Source organism: Tamandua tetradactyla, chromosome 5 (genome assembly GCF_023851605.1).
Source record: "Tamandua tetradactyla isolate mTamTet1 chromosome 5, mTamTet1.pri, whole genome shotgun sequence".
Taxonomy (NCBI): domain Eukaryota; kingdom Metazoa; phylum Chordata; class Mammalia; order Pilosa; family Myrmecophagidae; genus Tamandua; species Tamandua tetradactyla.
In genome coordinates this window covers 23,135,556-23,158,738 of record NC_135331.1, presented here as the reverse complement: position 1 = coordinate 23,158,738, position 23,183 = coordinate 23,135,556, and the positions used below count along the sequence as shown (strand labels likewise).

Here is a 23,183-nt window from a genome sequence, read left to right as displayed (position 1 = left end):
GGTTTGATCCCAGATGACCTGGCTCCTGAGCCCACCTGATTCTGTGTCATAACCATCAGAGGCCCTTTGACTCAGGGGTGGGGCTGGGGTGACCCCTGGGAAGGCTCTTGGATGGACCTTGCAGGGGCCACTCCCCTCTGAGTTGCTCTCTTGAATCAGAGGGAAGCCCAGAGACCTCGGTCTCTCTTGCCATTCTGTTCAAGGTTCCAATGGAAACAGGAAGCTATTCCTGCAGGCACTGTACATTATTTCATTTTTAAACCACTTTTATTGAGGCACAACTTAATGCAGTAAAGTGCATTCATCTTATATGTACAAATAGGTGAGTTTTTACATATGAAAACAGCCATATAACCACTGCCCAGATGCAGACAGCAAGCATCTCTCACCCATACCCAGGACAATTCTGAAGGGGAAAGTTTATGCCCCAAACATAGCATGTTTCTGCCCTGTGGCAGGTTTTGTCAAGATCTCCTGCCTTCCCTTTGACTGGGATTCTTCTGGAAACTCTCCAGTGATTCCCAGCTCCCATGCATTGGGACAATGTCGCACCAAAGACCAGGTGTCCTGAGTGGTAGTTTTGCTGACATGCCTGGAAACATCCCCATCACTTCGGGAGAGAGCCCTGCAGTATCCTCCAGAGAACTCAGGTGGACTCCAAGGTTAAATCCCAAAGTCCACCCTGGAGTTTTGTCTGCATAAATCCCCCACAGCCAGTCCCTACAATTGCAGCATTAATATGCCTCTTTCTTCTTAGGTTAATATATGTATTATTTATAGGGCTTTATTATGTGCTTGGGAGGCTCCCTTGAGACATATAATTGTGCATTGGGAGGTAAATTTGAATAATATTTACAATTAATTTCTGTCAATAAAGCAACGTACCGAGGTCTCCATGCAGCTGAAATGGGCCCTGGGTTGGTTTCCCACTAACCGGTCCCCTGAGGAAGGCTGGGCAGCTATTAAAGAGCTCTTGAATCGCCTACTTTTTACTCGAGAGCTCTATCTATCCTTGCTGCAGCTGTCTCCCAGCTCCCCCTCCTGCCTCTCTCCAATCTGTCCGGAGCAGCCAGGACATCATGTCAATATACAGGTCTGAGCTTGTCACTTCTCTGCATGGGGCTTCCCCTTTATCCAACAGTCTCGTCCTGCCCTCCTCTCCAGCCCCGTCTGGTCCTGTGCTCACTCTACTTACTGTGCTGCAGCGCCTGTCCCCATCCAATCCCCTGCTCACTCCCACATCAGTTCTCTGCGTGCTGTTACCCCTACCTAGAGCAGCCCTCTCCCACAGTGTCCCTGCCGAGTGAATGCCTACTCACACTTCAGAGCTCAGCTCGAGTGGCTCTTCCTCAAAGAAGCTTTCCTTCGACTTTAGACATGGTCAGATCCTCTCAATGTGTGTGTGCTGTTTTCCATTTGGGCTGTGTTTCTTTTGATATTTGGATGCCTCTACTACTTGAGAATGAACGTGCTCTGAGGACAAAGACTGTGTATGTATCCCCAGTGCCCACCACGGGGCCTGGCAAAGAGTAGGTGTTAAATCAGTCTTTCATGGAGTAGATGAATGGTGGATAGATAGACGAAGGATAGGTGGCTGGGTGGCTGGGTGGATGAGTGGGTGGATGGATGGGTGAGTAGATGGATAGAAGTGTGTATTGATGAACGGATGGATAGAAATATGGATGAATGGAAAAGATGGGTGGATGGGTGTGAGTATGTGGATGTTGGGTAAATGGATGCATAGATGGATGGATTATGGACAGATGGATAGAAGGATGGATGAGTGGAGGGCTGAGTGGGTGGATGGATGACTGGACGAGGAGGTGGATGTTGGCGAATGGGGGGGTAGATATGTAGAAGGGAACATTTGTCCTTGGGTAGCTTGACAGAGCGCCAAAGAGCCCAGACGTGGGTGTTCTGAGCACTAACTTGACCTCTCCTGTCTTCCAAGCTGTTACCTTGGGTAGGTCATTACCCGTCTTGTATCCTTGGCTGCTAGAAAAATGAAATAAGTGGAAGGAAATTCTTTTCAAAATGCAGATTCCTTAAAATTCAAAACTGGGGAAGCGGCAAGTTGGGGATTTCAGGATTTTGCCTGCTGTCTCACAACATGACTATGCGACTTTGGACAGGTTCCTTCACCCCTCTGAGCCTCAGCTGGTCTTCTGCAAGATGGACGGACAGGGCAAGGGGGAGGCTGTGGCAGGAACTTCCAGTACTGGGCCACATAAGCCTGCTTCAGCCTCATTATTCAAAAGAAACTATGTCCTCAAAGGGAAGAAGCAAGCACGGCTCCTACTGAATCGTCTCACAGTAGAAGTGGCTTCCCCGTTCCTCCCGCCCTCCCTGGTCCTGGATGCCTCTCCCAGCAGCAACTTCCCAAATCCAGAGTTCAGCAACTACAGCTCCAGGGCACCCCAATTCCAGCAAGGGTGTAACATGTTAGGTCAGGGGCAGGAGCTGAAGAATCATCAATCACTTTCATCCAAGCAAACACCAGCTCCTTTTGCAGATTTCTCCAAGGGCAGTTTTCACAACCTCAGTCCCTTCATCTGTAAAATGGGAACGAGCTGAGCGAGATGGATTTAAAGGGCTCCTGTGGCTGTCACTATTGGATTCTATTTTTCCTCACCCATCCTGGTCCCAGATCCCACCAGAGCCAACTCTGGGGTCAGGTTTGAGCAAAACTCACTTGGCCAGCCCCCGGGTCCATCTCCCCTTCTGAGCCCGAAGGCCACACACTCTGCATTTCCTCTCTAGACAGGGAGCCTACAACTTACAGCAGCTCCATGTAACTTGGGAATTATCTAGCTCTGGATTCCAAGGGAGCTTGGCAAGGCAAAAAAAGGCCTCCAATGGCCTCAGATCCCTCATATTTTTTCTTCTCTGTCCTTGCTGGGCTCAGGCATCAGCGGGACACAGTCTATCAGTCCAGCACTCCCACTTCCTTCCCTTCTCCTTCTCGCCATCACGTCTGTCTCTGTCTATGTATGTGTGGCTTGTGCAGATTCTCATAAGGAGTAAGGACAGGATCAAAGGGGCTGTTAGGGTGCATGGGGGGCTTAAAAGGAAGTCACAACAGGAAGACTGTTGGGGCAGCCAGAAAGGGGGGGGGGGGGGTGAGGCCTGTCACCAAGGAGGAAAACAGCCGGTTTGAATCTGGCTCCTGCATCCCAGCTTTTCGAAGGACAAAATGAATTTCTGGCTCCCAGACCCAGGCTGGCCTACAAGCAATCCAGGAAGAACTGAAAACGGAGCCCACAGAAAGAGCCCTGGCCTGGGACTCAGGAGGCTCAAGTGACTGCTGATTGATTATCTCTGTGCCTGGAGCAAGCTCCACACCATTTTGTGCTTCAGTTGTCCCTTCTGTAAACCTGGGAAGGGGGGTGACAGGGTTGTGGGGAGGGGGGGCATTGGGGAATGTTTGAAACTCCCTTCTTGCTCAAACTGCCCGAATTCAGACGCCTCCCCCCAGTCGGAGGCCCCAGCCTGGGGTCGACCCACTGCTGCCTTGTCATAAGCATAAAGACCCAACAAGGAAAGAAACAGTTTGTCTCTGAGTGAATGCAATTCCAAACAGCTGGTGGCTAGGGGAACTTGCCCAGTGCTCTGTAGACATTACATCTGTCTGTTGCATCTTATGGAAAGACTTGGCTTCACAATGAAGGGGCTTGGATACCCCAAGGCCATCGGGGCCACAGAGGCAGCCTCCTGCCAGGCCTTGCTCCCCACCGATGTCCCTGGACATCTCAGGGAGTGCAGAGGGTGGGAGGGATGCAGTGGAGGCATGTTGATGGACACTGAGGGAGCTGGAGACCAAGTGCATTTTCTTCGCCAGGGTGGGTCATTTTAAAAAACTGTTGGCAAAGCTGGTTTAAAGGCCATTAAGATGGTCAAATTAATCTGCTGAAGAATTAATACTTATGGTTAAAACTCCAAGCATCATTAGCTCCTTTCTGACTCTGCAGTCTCATTAGGAGCCAGGCAGATCTGGGTTCAAATCCAGACTCTGGCTGAGACTGGCTGGGTGTTCTTGGGGAAGTTATATGCCCTCTCTGAGCCTCTGTTTCCTCATATGTAAAAGGGGAATAATAATTGTGTCAGGGTTGCTGTGAGGCATACATGAGATAACACATATAAAGTGCTTAGCATACAAAGAGCTAGATAAATGTAGGCTCTCATTAGAGTCTAGAATGTTCCCAATAAATGGAAAGAATAGGGTCCTTGCAGTCTGGCAGGGTTGGATTTTGTCTCTAACTAGCTGTATGACCTTGGGCAAGTTGCTTCCCCCCTCTGAGCCTCAGTTTTTTGTTTTCTGTGTTTTGGTTTTCCGGCTTTTATGAAGAGAATTTATTAAGTTGCAAGTTTACAGGGCTAAGGCCATGAAAGTGTCCAAACTAAGGCATCCAGAGAAAAATACCTTGACTCAAGAAAGGGCCGATGATGTCTGGGGTTTCTCGGTCAGCTAGGAAGGCACATGCTGATGTCTGCTCGCTTTCTCTCCTGGCTTCTCCTTCCACACGGCTTTTCCTTTCAAATGGCTTCCCTGGGAGTGTTTTCTTTCTGCATCTCCAAAGGTCTGTGTTGGTGTCATGAGCCTCAGTTTTGTCATTCATAAATGGTATGGTGATGCTCTCTGCCAGAGGCAGGCATCGATACTGGATGAGACATGAAACATGGCTGCACCAGTAGATGCTCAGTGCCTGGAGCAACCCCTCAGCCTGCAGCTCAGGAGGAATGCCAAGGAACCAGGCTCCAGACCCTGCTCCATGCTCAGTGACTAAGCACTGGGACATGCTCTTCTTCCAGCGAGATGTTTCGAGGTTGCTTCCTGAAGCTGTATTTTGGACCCATCTCCCGCAAGGCTTTGAGAAAATTGAGGAGAAGTCCCACCCTGGGTATTTTATTCTCAACAGCTCCAGCCAGAGCCTACTGGATGAAGGTAGGAGGGTGGGAATCCCTGTGAGGGGTGGGGGCTGCAGGGGAAGCTGCCTGCCATGGTTCTCAGCCCTTGGGTACCAAGTGTAAGGTGAGAGGAGGGTCTAGACGAGGAGCTGGCTCCATCCCAACCCCAAAATACCTACGGCCTGAACCACCATCACGTGGGGAAGTTCGAGGGTAGGTTCTGTTCTTTTCTTTTTCCAACCCTTCTCCCAAGATCCTATCTCTTCTTTCTCCATCCCTTCCTCATTGCAGCCTCCGACTTGTCTTGCCCTCTTAAAGAACCCTCATGGCCCCATCCCCTTGGAACCTGTTCTCTGTCTTTCCAGCTAATCTGAAAGCTGAATTAGTGGACCCAAGTGTCCATAGGTAAGGTGTTACCTCCCTCTCCAAGAAACCTGTATATTTCTACAGGGGTCTAATAAAGACTATGTCTGACCCCAGAGGAACGACTTGAGTGATGGATTATCTGAGCAGCCATTACTATAGGTATATGGGAACAAGGTGTGAGCTGCATCACACTTCTTCTGACCTCTGCTCACACCAAGAATGGACCTGTAACATGTTTGCGTCATTCCTGGGAAGCACACCGTAAATAGTTTAATCCTGTTGCCTTACACCAATCCCAGTTGAAGGCAGTGCTTTTGAGAATTATTTTGTTTTTTCCTGTAGTTGCTCAAGGTTTAGTGTTCCAAGACCCATGGGCTGGTGGTCCAAGGCTCTGAGCAATATGGCATGTTCTGTCCACCCACCATCCCTCTAGGAGAAAGGGATCGTAACCCCTGGATTCCCAGCTCAAAACATTGTTCAAAACCATGCCAAATGTAGTGGACACCGGTGTGTGCTGGCGAGGTCCCTGCTTTGGTCTTCAGAAGGCATATCTTTGGTCCTCCTTGAGTTGGGAGGGTCCACTGGGGCTTCCTCAGGTGAGGTTCAAAGCATGCTCGTCTCCCTCTCGTTCACCGAGGACCTCTCGTTCATCATGGACATCTTGGTAAAGCTCCTGTGGCTGGGGTAGGAGGAGTGGCCCGTGTCTTCACTCAGAGCATTGGCCAGGCGAGAGAAGAGGGTCACCTTGAACTTCTTGAAATCCTGACCCATGAAGACATACAGAATGGGATTCGTGCAGCTGTTGGCGATGGCGATGGCCGTGGCCAAGGGCAAGCCCAGGCTGAAGACAGAGCCAGGCACGGCGGTGTGATGGAGCTCCAGGAGGTAGAGCGTGTGGTAGGGACACCAGCAGAGGAAGAAGGTGACAATGATGGTCACGATGATCTTGAAGGGCTTCTTGGTCTTGGCCAGCCGATTGCGCCGCAGCTTGCAGACGATGGTGAGGTAGCAGCCTGTGATGACGAGGGCGGGGACCAAGAAGCCACAGAGGAAGCGGGTGATGGCCACCAACATCTGCCACGTGTATGCTACGGGCTCCCCCCGGGGGTGAGTGGGCCGCGGCGGGGAGCCGGCGGCGGACAAGTTGAAGTTGTTAAAGCAGGATATTTTCCCGTCCAGATCAACGGTGTCCCGGAAGATGAGGGACGGGGAGCTCAAGAAGAAAGCCAGGACCCAGATGGCCACACACGCCGTGGAGGCCATCCTGACGCTGCGGTGGTTCTGGGACCAGACCGGGAGGAGCACAGAGATGCAGCGGTCGAAGCTGATGGCGGTCAGCAGGAAGACGCTGGTGTACATGTTGTGGACGAGCAGGAAGTTGCTGACCTTGCACATGGCTGTCCCCAAAGCCCAGTGGTAGTCCATGGCGACGTAGGTGATGTGGATCGGGAGGAAGACGTTGAAAAGAAAATCGGCCATGGCCAGGTTGAGGAACCAGATGGTGTTGACCGTCTTCTTCATCTTGAAGGTGGCAATGGCCATGACCAGGCCATTGCCCAGGATCCCGAGGAAGCAGATGATACTGTAGACCACCACCAGGAAGATCCTGGCCCCCTTGGCTTTTGGCGAAAGCACCTCCTCCAAAACCACGATGGAGCCAAAATCATCATATTCATCGTAGGCGGCCGACATGTTGTAATCGTCGTCCTCCATCTCTGCAAGGAAAGGCAGGCGTCATGAAGGGCACCTTGATGGCAACTGGCTCGAACAGGTTGGCCAGCACCGTTGACCCTGATACTGCCCTCCCTGGCTCTGAGCTAGGCCAGTCTGGTGGTCTAACTGTTTCCTGACATGCCATGTTATGGAAATAAATAATAGGCACTATTCCAAGGGCTTAACATAGATGAACTCTCATAACTCTCGCAACAATTCAGTGAGGTGGTTAGGTTACAAATCCCATTTTACAGATGTGGAAAGTGAGGCACAGACAGCTTAGGCTACCTGCCCAGGATCCTACAGCGAGGAAATGGCAGAGCCAGGAGTCCAACCCAAGCTTCAGAGTCTATACTCCTGACAATCATGTTTTGCTGCCACTTTGGGAACAGTGAGCAAAAACAGACTTGTTCCTTGCTTCCACAGAGCTTATAGTTTAGTGGTGGAGACGGTTATCAAAAATCATTTAATGGGGGTGCAAGAGTAGATCAGTGGTAGAATTCTCACCCTGCCATGAGGGAGACCTGAGTTCAATTTCTGACCCATGCACACATCCCCCCTCAAAAAAAAAAAGAAAAGAGTCAACAAAGGATGCTGCAATAACTGGACACTTATATGGAAAAAGAATGAAATATGACCCCCACCATACAGCATACAAAAAAAAATCACTTAAAGAATGGAAAACATTGCAAGTAGACTAAATATGATGAAGGAGAGGGCCATGGTGCTTGGAACTTAGACCTAACCATGTTTACAGAACCCAAGGGTATCTTTGGGGCATCCTCCCATATTCCTGCCTAGTCAAGGGTACCCCCCCATAGTCCCCTTTGGAGGGATTTGTTCTGACTGCAAGGGTCCATCACCTCTCACTGTGATGACATCCAAAGCGCTCCAATGTTCGTCCTCAGCCAATCAGTTCCTCTGCACAGCTGGACACACCTTCAGGGAAGAAAGAGGAGGCAACAATTGGACCCAGGTCTAAGAACCACAGGGCTGAGTGGACTCAAACCTTGTGATAGGATTTGTCATCATTATGCCCATTTTACAGAGGAGGAGGCAGAAATTCAGAGAAGCTAAGTAACATGCCCAAGGTTACACAGCCGGGAAGTGGTGGAGCTGGGACACGAGCCCATATTGACCTGCCCTGCTGGTCAGACCTTTCATTCCAAACCTTTCAGCACATCCAAGGATGAGTCTGAGTTGGGAAGTGCCAAGGGAGAGTGTGGATGGCTCAATAACACTGCAACTCCCTGAGAATGCCAGGCCAGGCACAAAGATAGAAGAGAAGTGTGCTAGTTTGAAAGTGTTGTGCACCCCCAAAAAAGCCATGTCCTTTAATCCTGATTCAATATTGTAGGATGGGAATCCTTTTGATTCGATTATCTCCATGGAGATGAGACACACCCAGTTGTGGGTGTGACCTTTGATCAGATGGAGATGTGACTCTACCCATTCAAGGTGGGTCTTGATTAGTTTACTGGCGTCCTTTAAAAGGTAAATAATGTTTGATGCAGATTCTTGGAGAACAATTGCTTCAGACCTAAGAGAGACACGGATGTCTGGAGATGCCTGGAGTACCAATAGAGAGAGAGCAGATGCCCAGACACAGGCAGAGTCCGCAGACGTCACCATATGCCTTCCCCTGAGAAGCTAAGCTAACCCAGAGTTGTATCCCAGAGGAACTAAGTGAAGGCCCATGCATGCTTAGAGAGGAAACCACTGGCATCAGAAGCTGGAAGAAACAAATCAAGAGCAAGGACTAGCACATGCCAGCCACGCCTTCCTGGATCAGCTTCCTTGAGACAAGGCATCTTTCTCTGCATGCCTTAGTTTGGACATATTTACGACCTTAGATCTGTAAACTTGCAACCTATTAAATTCTATTTTTAAAAGCTATTCCATTTCTGGTATATTGTTTTCTGGCAGCATTAGTAAGCTAATACAAGGAGCTGCCCCAAGTACCTACTATGTGCCAAGAACTTTTCCATCCTCACCTCATTTAATCTTCCCAGAGACTCTTCCAAGCAGGCATTAATACTCCTGTTTATAAATGTGACATGTTAGGCTCAGAGAGAGGAGCATCATTCTCAAACATCTATTCCATGCATCCTGCTATTATCATGGTCTGGTGCAGAGATAGACATGAATATATTTGATGAACATTTATTGTGTGCCAGACAATTGTCTGGTACTTCGCTTAATCCCAATAGCAATCTCGTTGGGTGTTTTTCCAACTTATGGAAGACCAAATTGAGAATCTGAAGAGTCTGCAAGCTTGGAGGATCTTAGAGGCAGTGGCCATTTGCATAACTCCAGTGCAACTTGTCAGCTGTACGGCTTTAGACATATGAGTTCTTCTCTTTAAGCCTCAGTCTCCTCATCAGTAAAATGGGAACAACTCACTTTGCAGAGTGAATGTGAGAACTTTAGAGTATCAGGAAGGTACAGCATTTAGCACATAGTAGGACCTTAACAAATACCAGTGATATCATCACTGCCCAGAAATGCACAATAGATGAGCTACAGAGCTGGGATTTAAACCCAGGTCTCAGACACTCCACTGCCCCAAGCCCTCCCCACCATGGCAAATGAGCTCCAAACCAGAGGCTTCAGCTCAGTGATATTGTCCATTTATGCTTCATTATACATCTCTCCAATCTTCCACCACATAAAATCACTACTGAATCTTAATCGGCTTGATCCCATTGGCTTGATATTTTGTTACATAATAGTCATTTTTATTTTTACTAAATAAAAATCAGTTGGGGGTGGGTGATGGTGGCTCAGTGGCAGAGTTCTCCCTGCCGTGCTGAAGACCGGATTCAATTCCTGGTGCCTGCCCATGTAAAATAAAAAAATAAAATCAGTTGGAAAATTCCATTGGGAACTCAATTTAAACTTGGGTATTGCCCCACTCTGTAGACTGGGAGGAGGTTCTAGAGGTGCCCGATGAGGAATCCCCAGAGGGTTTCCTGTGACACTGGAATGTGGATAAAAGATGGGGGCACAGGAGCCACCACATAGTTGAAGGAAACATGGCTGGTGTTAATGATAAACTGGGTGGCGTCTGTTGAGTTCTCATGTAAGCCAGGGGCTGTGCTAAGCACTTAGTATAGATGATCTCAAACAAGATGATCTAAAAACAAGACTCAGGTGGGGGTGGAGAGCCAGGATGGGAAGACAGGTCTGCAGAACCTGGGCTCTAACATCGGTCCACACTGCCTCAACATCATGGTCTGCCTCAACAGACGACCCCCGCCAAGTGCATCTGTGTTCTCTGTGCCAGGCCTGTGCAGGCACCAGGGGCAAGGAAATGACTTTGTTAGGTCCCTTCCCACAAGGAGCTCACGAGTCCGTTACAAAGCACAAGATAGAAAGACAAGTTCTGAGGTGGGGCAAGCCCAAGATGCCCCTAGGAGCCCAGAGCCAAGGTTCATACCCAGTGTAGAAGTCTAAGAAGGCTTCCTGGGGGAAGTGGCATCTACCCTATGTCTTAAAAGATGAGTATGAGTTAACAAGGTGGAAGAAGGAGAGAGGAGGGAGGTCTTGCCATCTGTCTCCCTACCCCACCTCTCCCCTGACCACCCCCCCATTGCCAATGGACCAGTGTCTGACTCCAAAGGGAGGATGAAAAGGAGACACGGAGAGAGCACTTTGCACAAATGTCTGCAGAGATACAGATGACGTCATGTCTGGCTCTCAGCTGGGCTGTGAGCAGCTCAGGGTCAGAGGCCATGTCCTTTCCTCTTTGAGTGGGGGCCAGGCTGGGCTGGGCACTCCATGACCCTGACCTCCTCTGGACATACCTGTCCGTGTACCTTCACCCCTCACCTCTCCAGGAATTGAGTCAGTATGTCCCTTGTTGGTGTCACTGTGCGAGGGTGAGTGTGATGTTATTATTATCTCTCAACTCTTAACTCCCTCCTAAGTATGGGAGCAGGGCGGGAAGGCCAGAGGAGCAGAGAGGTCCTGACCACTTGTCTCCCCAGCTCTGGGCAGGTCATGGGGGCATGGGCCAGTTTCTGTTTCTCTGTGCTCCAGTCCTTTCATCTCTCAAGTGGGAATAAGAGCCCCTCCCACATGCTGTTGGGATGGCCGTGTGAAATGACAGTGGATGCTTTGTCAATTGTTAAGTTTTCAAGACAGGCAAAATTCTAGTTATTTGTATCACTTGAGCTGTTCATAGCCAGGAAGCTCGCAAACAATGTTTGTGTAACTCCAGATTTATATTAGGCTAGACACACAGCATTTATTTGAGCACTCACTACATATCAAGCGCCGGGCTCTGCAAGATTCCATGTAATGTTCCCAGCAGCCCTACAAGGACAACTTCACTTTTGCAGAAGAGACAACTGAGATTCAGAGAGGCCAAGTGACTTGCCTGAGACCACATAGTGAGGCGGTCTGCCTCGAGACCCTGGCTTCCGAGAATCCAGATGAAACATTTCTTAGGATGCCTCTTCTTCCTGAAGGATGAGCAGTCCACAGTCCACGCACCCCGAGCCCTCTAAGCTTCACCCTTGAAGATCCCAGACCTTCATCATGTTCTTGATCTTCCCTCCAAGCTGCCCTCTCTGAGTCGCCCTCAAGTTCCCTACAAGCAGCTGCCACATGAAAATCATGCCTGTGGTGATGTACAAGCCCTCGTTAATGAGCAGTGTTGCCTACTTCCTCCCTCAAGGGACCTTTAGGAAGCCCCCTGCCTGGTGAGAAATGCCCTGGAGAATTTAAAACCAGGAACAGCATTCTTCCCCTGAGGAATTAAGTGCTTCCTTACTCTTGATAATCCTAGTTCTACAATTGGTCTCATTTCCCCTTTTGACGTGGCCTCAAGGAAGCTCAGAGTCACATTTGCAGGTTAAAGGCCGCAACCCCATTAACCCTTTCGGTCTGCAGATTTGGTTGGTCCTTATGTCTACAACTAGTTATACTTCATATTGCTTTTAGTTCCTTATGATAAATAATAATTGAGTATACCCAAAAGTCCAAACGCTGCACTAAGTGCTTTAATTTCATTAGTTCGCACATCCCCAACAACCCCAGGAGGGGCTGCTCTTGCTCCCTTTTTAAAGAAGAAAGTGAGGTTAATGTCACATGGTCAGACAATAGCAATTTCACACTCAAATCAAACAATGACTCCAGCGTACAGCGTCCTCTTAGCCACCTTGCTTTCCAGAATGTGGAGTGCATCTTTCAGTGTTTGATCTCGGTGTTTCTGAGGTCCCAGGACACACTCCTCATTGTTTCCCTTTGCCTGGTTCCTCAAGGAGTCCACCCTCCCCACTTTCTAGGGACTGTCCCTTCCCCTGGGGGCTGTTCTAATCAGCCCAGCTGGCCTGGCAGAGGTCTGGGGCACAGATGGGGATCATCTGCAGCCACATCATCCATCACAGCCCAGAGGGCAGGCAAGCATGGGGCAAGCCTGCTCTCCTTCCCGCCCTTGGTCCCCAGAGAGCCCAGGAAGCAGACAAGTTGTCCTGGCTCAGCTCCCTGGTTCCGCCTGTGACCCTGAACTCACAGCCCATTCGGGCTTGGTTCCCAGAGCTGGTCTGCTCTGAGACATCTGTGACAGAGCTCTCCAGGCCAGCTGTGGTGATCCTTTCCCTGGGACAGTTCACCTCGGGCCTCCACAGGGCTGCTGGGGAGCTGATGCCAGGGAGGAGGTGGCAGAATGAATCCTACATGTGGGAGGCAGATGTGCTGCATGACCCTGAGCAAGTCACTTGCCCTCTCTGGGCCTCGACAGTGCAAGCTGCAAAACGGGAACGATGGCAATTCTCACCCCACACACCTCTCAGGGCTGCTAGGAGAACGAGATCTGGGCTGCTGGGAGGCTACGCTTGGAGTCAGGATTGGGAGGCTCTAAGACGCATTTTGTAGGTCCTTTCTCAGCTCGTCTCAATGGTGAGGATAATGGGGAAAGACTCAAAACACCCGAGTCTGGGTCAAAGCCCCAGGAGGGCTGAGAGCTCTGCTTTGTGGGAGTGGTAAGGTGGCACGAACTGAAACAACAGCCTAAAATCTTGTTTTACCAACACTTTTGTTTGGCAGCAACCTCCAGAAATCAAAAGGGCTTATTTTTTTTTCAGGATATAGAAGCTTCCCCTTCCTTTTCAACTTCTATGAGTTGAGATTCATCCCTCAAAACCAGATTCAAGCATCCTCTCCAGGAAGGGCCCTCGGCCTTCCCACTACCCGCTACTGGCTGGTCACAGGGGGCCACACGGTGCTGTCATGATGACTGTCCGCTTGCATTTACCATAACTCTGAGAGCTTACCATAATTCTGTCTAGGTGGCAAGTCTATGAACTGTTCCCAAACCACCCTGCAAGGGGTTGGTGTCTTTCTCCCTCATTTTACAGATGAGGATTCTGAGGCTTTGGAAATGACCAGAGCTTTTGATCCCTGTGCTGTTGATGTTGTAACTATTAGTGTCATTACCTTCTGGACTTAGGCTCAGACCTCTGTCCTCTGCCCCAGGCCTCCGTAGAGTGGGCTACACACACACACACACACACACACACATACGGCTCACACACATACACATAGAGAGACATATACACAATGACACACACAGATACATGGAGAGACATACACACAGAGACACACATACACATAGACAGACATACACACAAATAGAGGTGCATGCATATATACTGACACGTACATCATGTCCTCACACACATGCAAGCACACACACATACTCCCTGCCTCCAGTGAAGGAAGAGAGTTATAACCTCCAAAACCAAAGGCATTACCACCTAGAATATTCGAGGAACTCCTTCCTGCAAATCTAAAATGACAGCAACCCCAATTTTAAAATGGGCAAATAACACGAACAGGCAATTTACAGGAGGAAAACACCCCAAATCAGGATATGACAATCTGATGATCAAAGAAATGCAAATGAGAAAAGCACAAGGTTAAAGCATTTTATCCCTATTAGACTGGAAGGAATTAAAAAGCTGAACTATGTGGAGTGAGGTGTGGGCGCTGGCCCCCAGGCCAGGAGCCCTGGGGCCTGCTCTGGAGGGAAGGTCATGCAATGCTTCCCTGGCTGGCCCCACAAGGGCACCAGCCGCCTGCCAGGATCCCCACGAGCATCGATGTGGGGGGCATATCTTAGGGCTTATTCTCCAGAAGCAAATCTCCACATGAGGATTCTGGGGAAAAGAGCCCCAGCATGGGCGAGAGCTGGGGCACAGGGCAGAGGTCTGTGCCCAAGCCCAGAATGAAAAATGACACTAATAGCTACAACAACATCAGCAGCACAGGGATCAAAAAAGCTCTGGCCATTTCCAAAGCTTCAGGATCCTTACCTGTAAAGTGGGGGCTAAAGACAGCAACCCCTTGCAGGGCTGTTTGGGGACAGTTTGTGATGACATTTCTAATGAGCTTGGCACTTGCCACATAGACAGAGTCCAATAAATGATGGTTTCCCCTGATAGTAGCACTTGGGCTTGTTAGGAGTTTCCTGTGTGCCAGGTGCTGAGCAGGGGCTGGCAGGAAAAAAGCATGTGTTCTAGAGCAGCATGGAGGCGTGGGGTTGAAGGAGAGGAAAAGGAGGCCAGTAAATGGGGCAGCATCAAGTGACTCCCTTGGAGGGTGATCTGGGCTCAAAACAGTGAGGGTCACATTTCAGGAGGCTGAGTAATTGTTTCCCTCTGCTCTGTCCCAAGCATGCCCAGCTCTCTGAAGACAAAGGGCCACAGATGCTGGCTGTCCGGAGTGAGAGTCGCAGGAAGGTGACATACACGAAAATGGTCAAGGGTTCAGGGGGTGTGGGCAGGGCACAGATGCATCCACTGCACGGCTGGAGGCCTGAGGCCCCCTGTGTGTCCACTAGTGGGAGATGGGCTGGGTGAAATGAGGTAGGTGCTCACCCTGCAATTTTTTGCAGCTGGTAGAAACAACAGATTACCGGGTATACGCACAGCAATGTGGAGGCATCTTGAAAACATGCCGCAAAATGAGCTCTGTACCATAAGACCAGCCGTGTGAAAACACACACAAGCGTGCCACACCTCAGCGCATGCCACATGGCAACACGCACAAAACAACACACACCAAGCAGCAGTACACGCCAAACAGCCACGCGCGCCAAACAGCAATCCGTGTTTTGCAAGAACATAGCCAAATGACAAGATACACACTGAACAAATTTAAATGGTTCTGTGGGAGCAGATGGGGCAGGGGCAATGCCAGCGGGGCCAAAAAGAAATGAATGCAACAAAGAAAAAGAATAAGACAAGTGGATGTGTTTCCAGAGACCGACAATGGAAATGAGGATGGACTGAGTGTTATAATTATCCCCACCCTCCTCTCCTGAGTCCAGAAAACCCCCCAAACATGCAAAGACCCCAAATCCTTGCCTGGGGTTCCTACTCAGGTGATGCCTAGCCCGTGCCTGGGTCATTGAGTCCTTGACTTGACAAGGCTACACTGGGCAAGCGAAGGGTCAAACGAGCAGCCTTGAACTTGTTGGGGGCCTTCAGAGTGGCTGTCCATCCAGCCTTCTCTTTCACACAGAGAATGAACTTGGATTAGCCCACAGAAGTTACAGCATCACAGTCTGCTGTGCGCCCAGCCAAGACGCTGGTTTCCTCCTGGGTACTCCCGGCCCCTGCTGGGGGTTAAGAGGGAAGACACCCTTGCAGATGGCCCGGCCCACCCACTCCCCCGATGAAGACCTTTTGCTGGAGAAGGGCAGGGACTCAAGGTCACATCTGGTTCCTCCAGCTACAGAGAACAAAACCTCAGGCGGATGTTATTTGCTTAATTAAACAAACATGTTCATAGCCCTCACTGCATTCCAGGCCCTGTTCTCGGCACCGTTACAGACAAGGAAACTGAGGCACAGAGAGCACAAGTAACTTGCCCAAGGCCAAGCAGATGGCGCAGGTGAGTAAGGTAAGTTGAATGAGCCCTTGGACACGGAGGAGGAGGCTGAGACAGGCAGGTGTAGGGCTTCGGCCTTAGGGCCTGCTGAATTGCCAAACCTGAGGGACCGGATCTTTCCTTGTCCACCTCCAAGCGAGGTGTCTCGCCTCCTGGAACACTCCAGAATCCTTCAGGCCTTTGTCCCAGTAGAACCTCCGAAAGCCCCCAAGATACCAATAGATTCAAGATTCATGCATTTTATAAATGGGGCAAGATGAGGCTGTAGGGCTCCTGCCATTTCTCACCAGATCCCCTCTGCCCCGAGTTGAAAGCAAACTGGCCAGAACAGGAAATGTACCAGGATTCCGGCGGGGGGGCGGGCACATTCCTTCATCCTTCAAGGATGGGGAGCCCAGGCACCCTGGCCCTGGTGGATGGCGGGGTGCAGCCCGTGGGTCCCTACCAGACCCGGGGGCACTCACCAGCCCTTTCTCTGCTCAACCTCCCCTACACCCTGCAAGCTCTCTCCCACCAGACCCACTTCACTCAGGGCCAGTCTGAGGCTGGGGGCAAGGAGGGTGCTGGCCTGAGGTCGTGGCGCTGGCTGGGGTGGTGCCACCTCCTCCTGCTGCTCCCTGCTGGACTGGGCCAGGTCCCGGTCAGGGCTCAGGGGACAGCGGGGCCGAGGGGCATCCAGGCAGCAGTTTGCCTCCTGCATCCTCTCCATGTCATTCCCGGGCCCTGCCCCCAAATAGGCGCTCCAAGTCTGCGGTGGGCTCACTCCCATTCTGTGTATCTCTCCCTTATGTTTCTCCCCCAGCCTCTGCCTGTCTCTCTCTCTCCCTCTTTCTTGTCCGGCGGGGTCTCTTTGCCTTTCTTTCTCTCTATCTCTGTCTCCCCACCTCTAGCCTCTATTCCTGTCTCCCTCCTAGTCTTCCCTCTGTCTCAGTCTCCTCCTCTCTTTCCTGTCTCCCACCCTTTCCCCCCAGTGCCTTCCCCAGGCCTCTCCCCCCACCCGCTCCCCCCTCTCCTCCGAGAGGCTCAGCAGGCCCTCCCTTGCTCAAGAGCTCAGTCATCTGTGCGGGGGACCAACCCAAGCTGCCAGCGCTGCTCACCCAGCCTCTGGTCTCTGCGGTCTCAGCCTCACTAGCCCACTCCTGGGCAACAGGCCCGGGCCCAGTGCAGGGGCTTTATGAGGGCCGTGGGTGTGGGAACATAACAGGAGAAACTGGAAACTTCCCTCATTCTGCAAATCGCTGTGTAAGGTCTGGTACCTGTCTCCATCTCCCAGCTCCCCCACAGCCCACCCCGACAACCCAGCTGGGTGGGCCCGGGGGTCTCTCCTCCAGCTTTCTCTGCCTCCAAAAGGCTTTTAGGAGCTGCAAAGCCTCTCAGAGAAGACCCATTTTATAGCTGGGGAAAACTGAGGCCCAGGGTAGGTGAGCCTCCCTAGGCCAGAGAGGAGACACTTGGCTTGTCTTGTGTATGCCGTTTGTCTCCAGAGCCTAGAACCGTGCCTGGCACCTTACCCATCTTATCACATGACTCACAACCTCTCTGCACAGATTTGCAAATGGAGCCTCAGAGAGGTGGAGCAGCCAACCTAGGCTCACACAGCCTTTGAGCCTGGACTCAGGATTTGAACCAAGGACTCTGTGACCTCAAAAGCTTTGCTATTTACTCTTGCTCAAGATCACAACCTCAGTCAGCAGCTGGTGCTTCAAGACACTAGTCTCCACTTTGCAAACTCAGGCAGCATCTAGCCTCCCTGGACCATGCCAGCAGCCTGCAGACCGTGAAGTCTTTGCTATTGTCCAGGTCTCCAAACTGGTCCCATTCACCAAATCCCCACCCCCACCCCTCCAGGACAGAGAAAAGACGCCTCTGGAGCCTCCCACAGACGGCTCCAGGAAGACCGCTGGTCATAACCCCTGGATCTCGGGCTCCGGAGACTTGGGAGCCTCAAAACCACACCGCGCCAGCAGATGTTGCAGCCGCGGGCCTGGCTGCCCGCCCTGGGACAGAATTAGCGCTGTGTCCAGGAGAGAATTTCCTCCCTGGTCCCACGCCCACACATGCGGGAGCTCACACTGAGTCACCGCAGTGGTCCAGGCCCCGCTGGCTGCCTCACAGGCTGTTCCATTTTCCTTTGGGTTTGAAGGGGGCCCTGTGTGAGGTTGGGTCTGTGTGAGAGTGGGCAGAAGTGAGGAGCTTATGTCCCTGGATCTGGTGAGCCCACATGCTCTGAGACCAGAAGGATCCAAGAAACATACAGCAGCTGATGAAAGCAGAGAAGCTGGGAGACCCCCAAACTATTCACTGCCAGGCACCACCCCCTCCACCCCACCCCCACCCCCACCCCATTAGAGCTTGACTCTTTGAATCCAAAGGGCCTTTCCTTCTTCCCTGCTGACTCCTGTCTCAGGTTCCACACCCCTCCTGGCTCTGTGCCTACAGGCTGACTGTATGAACCGCTCCAACAGGCTCCTTGCCCTCTGACCTCTAGTTGGGTTTGATGGTGGAGAGGTGCCAGCAGGGGGTAGTAGGGCAGGAAGAGATTGAGGCTTGATGTTTATTCTCCCAGCTCCCTCCATCCCGGGTCTCCACGGGTTGACCACAGCTATCATCTCTGGTCTGGTAACGACTCCCTCCTCTAACCCCCCCAGCCTAGGCGTGCAGAGGTCTCTGCGCCCTGCTTGGTCCGGGAGCGCTGCATCCGGGGGCGCTGCATCCGGGAGCCGGGAGCGCTGCATCTGGGAGCGCTGCATCGGGGGCGCTGCATCCGGGGACGCTGCATCCGGGGGCGCTGCATCACGCCTTATGCTGTCACCCCTTTGTAAACCCCATTGACTGAGCTCTCACCCATCACCCTACTTGATCATGTCAACTGTTCCTGCTGAGACCCTGACTGATAAAGCAAACCAAATGCCCTGCCCCCCTTCACTCCCACATCTATCAACTAGTCCTATCCATTCTGTCTCCCAAACATCTCACAAACCTGTCCATCATTACTGCCCACCTCTATGACTGCCCTGGGCTCCTAACTGTGTTTCTCATTTCAACTGATTTTACTTTCCACCTAATAGATTGAGAGATTTCTTCAAAATGCAGACCCCAACCTGTCATGCCCTGCTGAAAATCCCTCAGTAGCTCCTCACCGTTCTCAGACTCAAGATCAACTCGTCATCAAAGGTCCTGAGAAGGCTCCAATGATGTGGCTGCTGCAGTGCCCTAGGACTGAGCCTGAGGCCTGTCCCCAGCCCCAGGTAGAATTGGGTGCGTCCTTACAAGCCCAGCCCCACTCTTGGAGACTTGGCCGTCCTTGCAGCCATCTTCCCAGCAGGTGTTCCCGGCCACAAAAGGTCCCCAGCAAGAGGACACCTCTCCCTCTACTCAGGTCATAAAAGCCACTCCAACCACTAGCAATGGTTCCAATGCACAAACACTGAATATCTTCCCAGCCATCCAGTCTGCGCACAAATCCATCAGGCTGATAGCCCATGTGCCTCCCCATAAACATTGCTCCAGCCCCTGGAGGTGGCTCCGTAAACAATTTTTCTCCCTTGCTTACATCCCACTGGGCTGAGAGGCCCAGCACCCACATTCAGTTAATCCCCTGAAGTCAGCCTTGAGCCCACATGTGCAAATAATTCCCAAGCTGTGTACACAGTGTGTCTGGAAGGCAGCGGGCACTGAGGGTATATACATGGGCTGCTCAGGAGGTGGTCTGAGAAGGCTGTCAGCAGTGGGTAATTTCCCCTAAGCCAGGAGCCAAATCAACACATGGACTCAGCATGCTGCTCAGACGCTGAACTTAGAGCCCAGACTCCAAAGGGTTCCCGAGTCCTCCTGAGAAGTTGTGGTCCCAGCCCCTGCTCTCCTAAATCCAGGTCAGTGCACCCCATCATTAGCCCTTGGGGCTGGCTTGCATCTGATGTCATCCCAGAAGCTCATTTCTCTTCCTTCGTGCCTTGAGGTACCTGGGAGGTGGAAGCCAAAGGAACTTTCTCCACCTGCCCCTGGGAGAGAGGGGAAAGGATGGGAACGAAGAAGCCAGACCTGTCTGCTTCTGGAGCCCTGTTTTGAATCCATTCATCTGTTCTGCTCCATTCTTCTGTGGTCCTGCTGTACGAAGAGATCAGCCTCACCAGGCCCCTTAAACTCTCATGCCAGAGCTCCAGGCAGGGCATGGGAGGCTTGGCCAACCATGTCAGTAAAGATGTTTGGACTCTAGAATGTCAGAGTTAAATAATATTTATAATGACCATGACAACAGCTATATTTTATTGGACACCCCAGTGTGCACCAGGAGTCTAGGAACCATTTCATTTGTGCCTTCTCAAGTTCTCTCACAAACCTACGGGAGAGTCACCATTATTAATGGCCATTTTAAAGTTGGGGAAACTGAGGCCCAGCAAGGTTGAGTCTTGTGCAAGGCCACATGGTGACTGAGGGGCAGAGGCGGGATTTGAACCCAGATTAGAATCTAGTGCTCTTTTCTTTAGTCTTTGAATGCCCTATTTACCATATGTCCTTAGACAAATTCCTGACCCTCGGGAGCCTCAGTTTTCCTTATCTGAAGGACAGAGAGGTTGAAGTTGATCGTGAGTCCTCTCTCCCGGCCTAAACAAAAAGTGCGGTCATTGAATGGGCCAAGCATCTGTCTATTCCCAGGCTTATGCAGGGGGCCGGTATAGAGACAGCATCGCTCAGCTCCATTCTGTGTGACCCTGGACAAGTCTCTTTGCCTCTCTGAATCTCGGTTGAGTCTGCTATAAAATGGCAATAATAAAACCTTCCATTTGGGAGAATCAGGGCGTCTGGACAAAATGATCTCTTGTGATCCCTCCCATGTCTAAGAGCTCTGGGCCAGCAGTTCAAGGTTAATTTACGAGACTCCTGCACCCCACCTCTGTGACAACGACTGGGGTCCTTCTTGTCTGCCAGGACTCTTCCCTGACCCCAAGCCACAGGCACGCAGTGGGCTACAAGCCCACATCGGGGAATCAGCCACATCAGGCTCACAGCCTTCTCCTAGTTCTGCGACCCTGGACGAATCACTTCTGCACACCCAAATGTAAAATGCACCCTCCCTCTCGAGGTTATCACACACACTCCATGAAGCAGGAATGCGGATGCAGGACCTGACATGCAGTAGGCACTCAGCAACCTCTGTCTGGAAGCATCAGATCATGACATTCCTGCAAGGACCAGCAGCAAAAACTATCCCTGTCCACGGGTGGAGCGAAAGCGAGGTTAAGTGCAGTTTGCAGATTCTGAACCCAAGCAAAGGCAACCGAGCTCCGAGCTCCGAGAAGAGCCTGCGTTGTGTCTGGAGCCCCTCCTTCCAGAGCAGACATGGCCCTGGGGCCGGATGAGGGAAGATCCCCACCCTTGCCTGGGCCCCATCTCCCTGCCCACCATCCCCACATCCTCTGCGAGAGCATCTGCAAAGCATTTTTTATAATTTATTAGAAAGTCCTTCCGTTGGAACAAAGCTATGGCCCCCGCCTCTGCCAGGGCTAAGCTTGACGAAGGTAGGGGTCGTGGCTCTGTGACCTCTGAACTTCGTTTCAGCCTCTAGGGCATGGCTAGCACCATACTGTGTGAGGATGAAGGGGAAGGATGAGGTACACCCAGCAAACTGGCCCCACTTCTTATAGGGTCCCACATGATGCCAAGTCCCCCTTATTTCTATATGGCAAACAAGGAAGCTGAGACTCAGACAAGCTGAGTGATTTGTCCCAAAGTTGCCCAGCGTGTGAGCAAATCGGTAGAATCAGGAGCTCCAGCCTGGGCTTCTGGCTTCCCCTCTCCTTGTTTTCCCTGGAATCATGGAACATAAAGCTGAGATCTCAGTTTTCATCCCAGTTCCATCACTGCCCAGCTGTGTGACCTTGAGCAGATCACTATACCTCTCTGAGCCCCAGGCGCCTCTCTGCAGCCTCTACCTCAAGGGGTTGTGAGAATTAAATGGAACAGGGCATCCGGCATGGCTCCTGTCATTGGGGATCACTGTAGAGATATGATAGGATAGAAGGGCTGGAGTGTGTTAGCGCACAGCCTCAGAACTGGGAAACATTTATGCTGCTCCCTTGGCCAGGTCCACTATTTTAGGGTCCAAGGAGAACTTGGCAGGGCACAGGCCCTCTCTGGAAACCCTCAGAGCAAGGCCGGATATCCTGGAATGTTGGGTGAATCAGACACAGGGAGCTGCAGTGGCGGGTCCCAGGACGCACCCAGCCCTCCGCTCATCGGCCCTGCACACATCTGGCCCAGGGCAGTCCGCCCGGGCTCCGCACTGGCCGCCCAACAGCCTGTTCACTCCAGACCAGCTTGTTCCAGAAACTTCCTGCTGCCCCGCCTTGAGGAAGTGGGCTCGGCATGGGCCCCGGGAGTGGAGCAGTTTGGCACCTTTGCTTAGGAGCGAACAGAAAACAGAGGCCCCTTTGGAGGGTGAGGGAAACAGGGCTGGGCCCCCTCAGACAGGCTGACTCAACCCCTCTAGGACACTGAGAAGCTTCTATAGGGTAATGGAAAGCTCAGAAGGCCAAGGATTCCTCCCTCTAATTTTCTGGTCCTCCCGTCTCCCTTCCCCCATCCTTTCGAGAAATTTTTAGTAAACTCCTATTACTCCTATTAAACTCCCCAGGGCTAAATCTCGGTACTGGGGATAAAGCAACATCGCTGCCCTTCAGGGGCAGACATTTTTGTGGGGGTGGGGGGGTGGGGACAGGGATGCAGGAGAGACAAATAAGAAACAGACAGACAAACTAGCATATAATTGAGACAGCAAACACCTCTAAAGCCAGACTGCTGTGTGACCTTGGGCAAATCACTCCACCTCTCTGTGTCTCATCTGAAAAATAGGGGTAACAATCCCTCATGGGGTTGTTATGAGGATTAAATCAGTCTATATTGGCAATATTTCAGAACCATGCCTGGTTCGTCCTAATGCTGGAAAATAACATGAATATAATAGTAGGTGATGATATGTGCTATGAATAAAAAATGAAGAGGAACAGGGCATAAAGTGAGTAAGAGGGCAAAAGCTATTTTAGGGAAAATGTTCAGGCAAGGCTTCTCTGAGAAGGTACCATTTGAATTAAGGAAACAATCAAAAAGTATTAGCAAAGTCCCTTGAGGAATGGGAGAAAAAATAGGGAACTATTAAACTTTGCTACCAGGGAAACCCCTGATACTGTATCAACCATCAGGGACATTCAAATCAATAGGGCAAGCCCTTGATCTTGAGGCTCACTCTTGTGAAGCTTATGCAGGTAGCAGAGAACCTTAGCTTACCTATAGGTGTGCCTGAG

At 51.3% G+C, this 23,183-nt stretch overlaps 1 protein-coding gene across 1 annotated transcript; it reads right to left on the bottom strand.

Moving 5' to 3' along the window:
• Positions 1 to 242: 242 nt before the first annotated feature.
• On the bottom strand, positions 243 to 7,516 carry CMKLR1 (chemerin chemokine-like receptor 1). Its single transcript, XM_077160123.1, has one exon. It carries the CDS (start codon positions 6,982 to 6,984, stop codon positions 5,875 to 5,877), a length of 1,110 nt encoding a protein of 369 aa, XP_077016238.1. The 5' UTR covers positions 6,985 to 7,516; the 3' UTR covers positions 243 to 5,874.
• Positions 7,517 to 23,183: the final 15,667 nt, after the last annotated feature.

Excerpts from the sequence above, each read along its gene's own strand:
- CMKLR1 (XM_077160123.1), bottom strand. The coding sequence starts at position 6,984 with ATGGAGGACGACGATTACAACATGTCGGCCGCCTACGATGAATATGAT.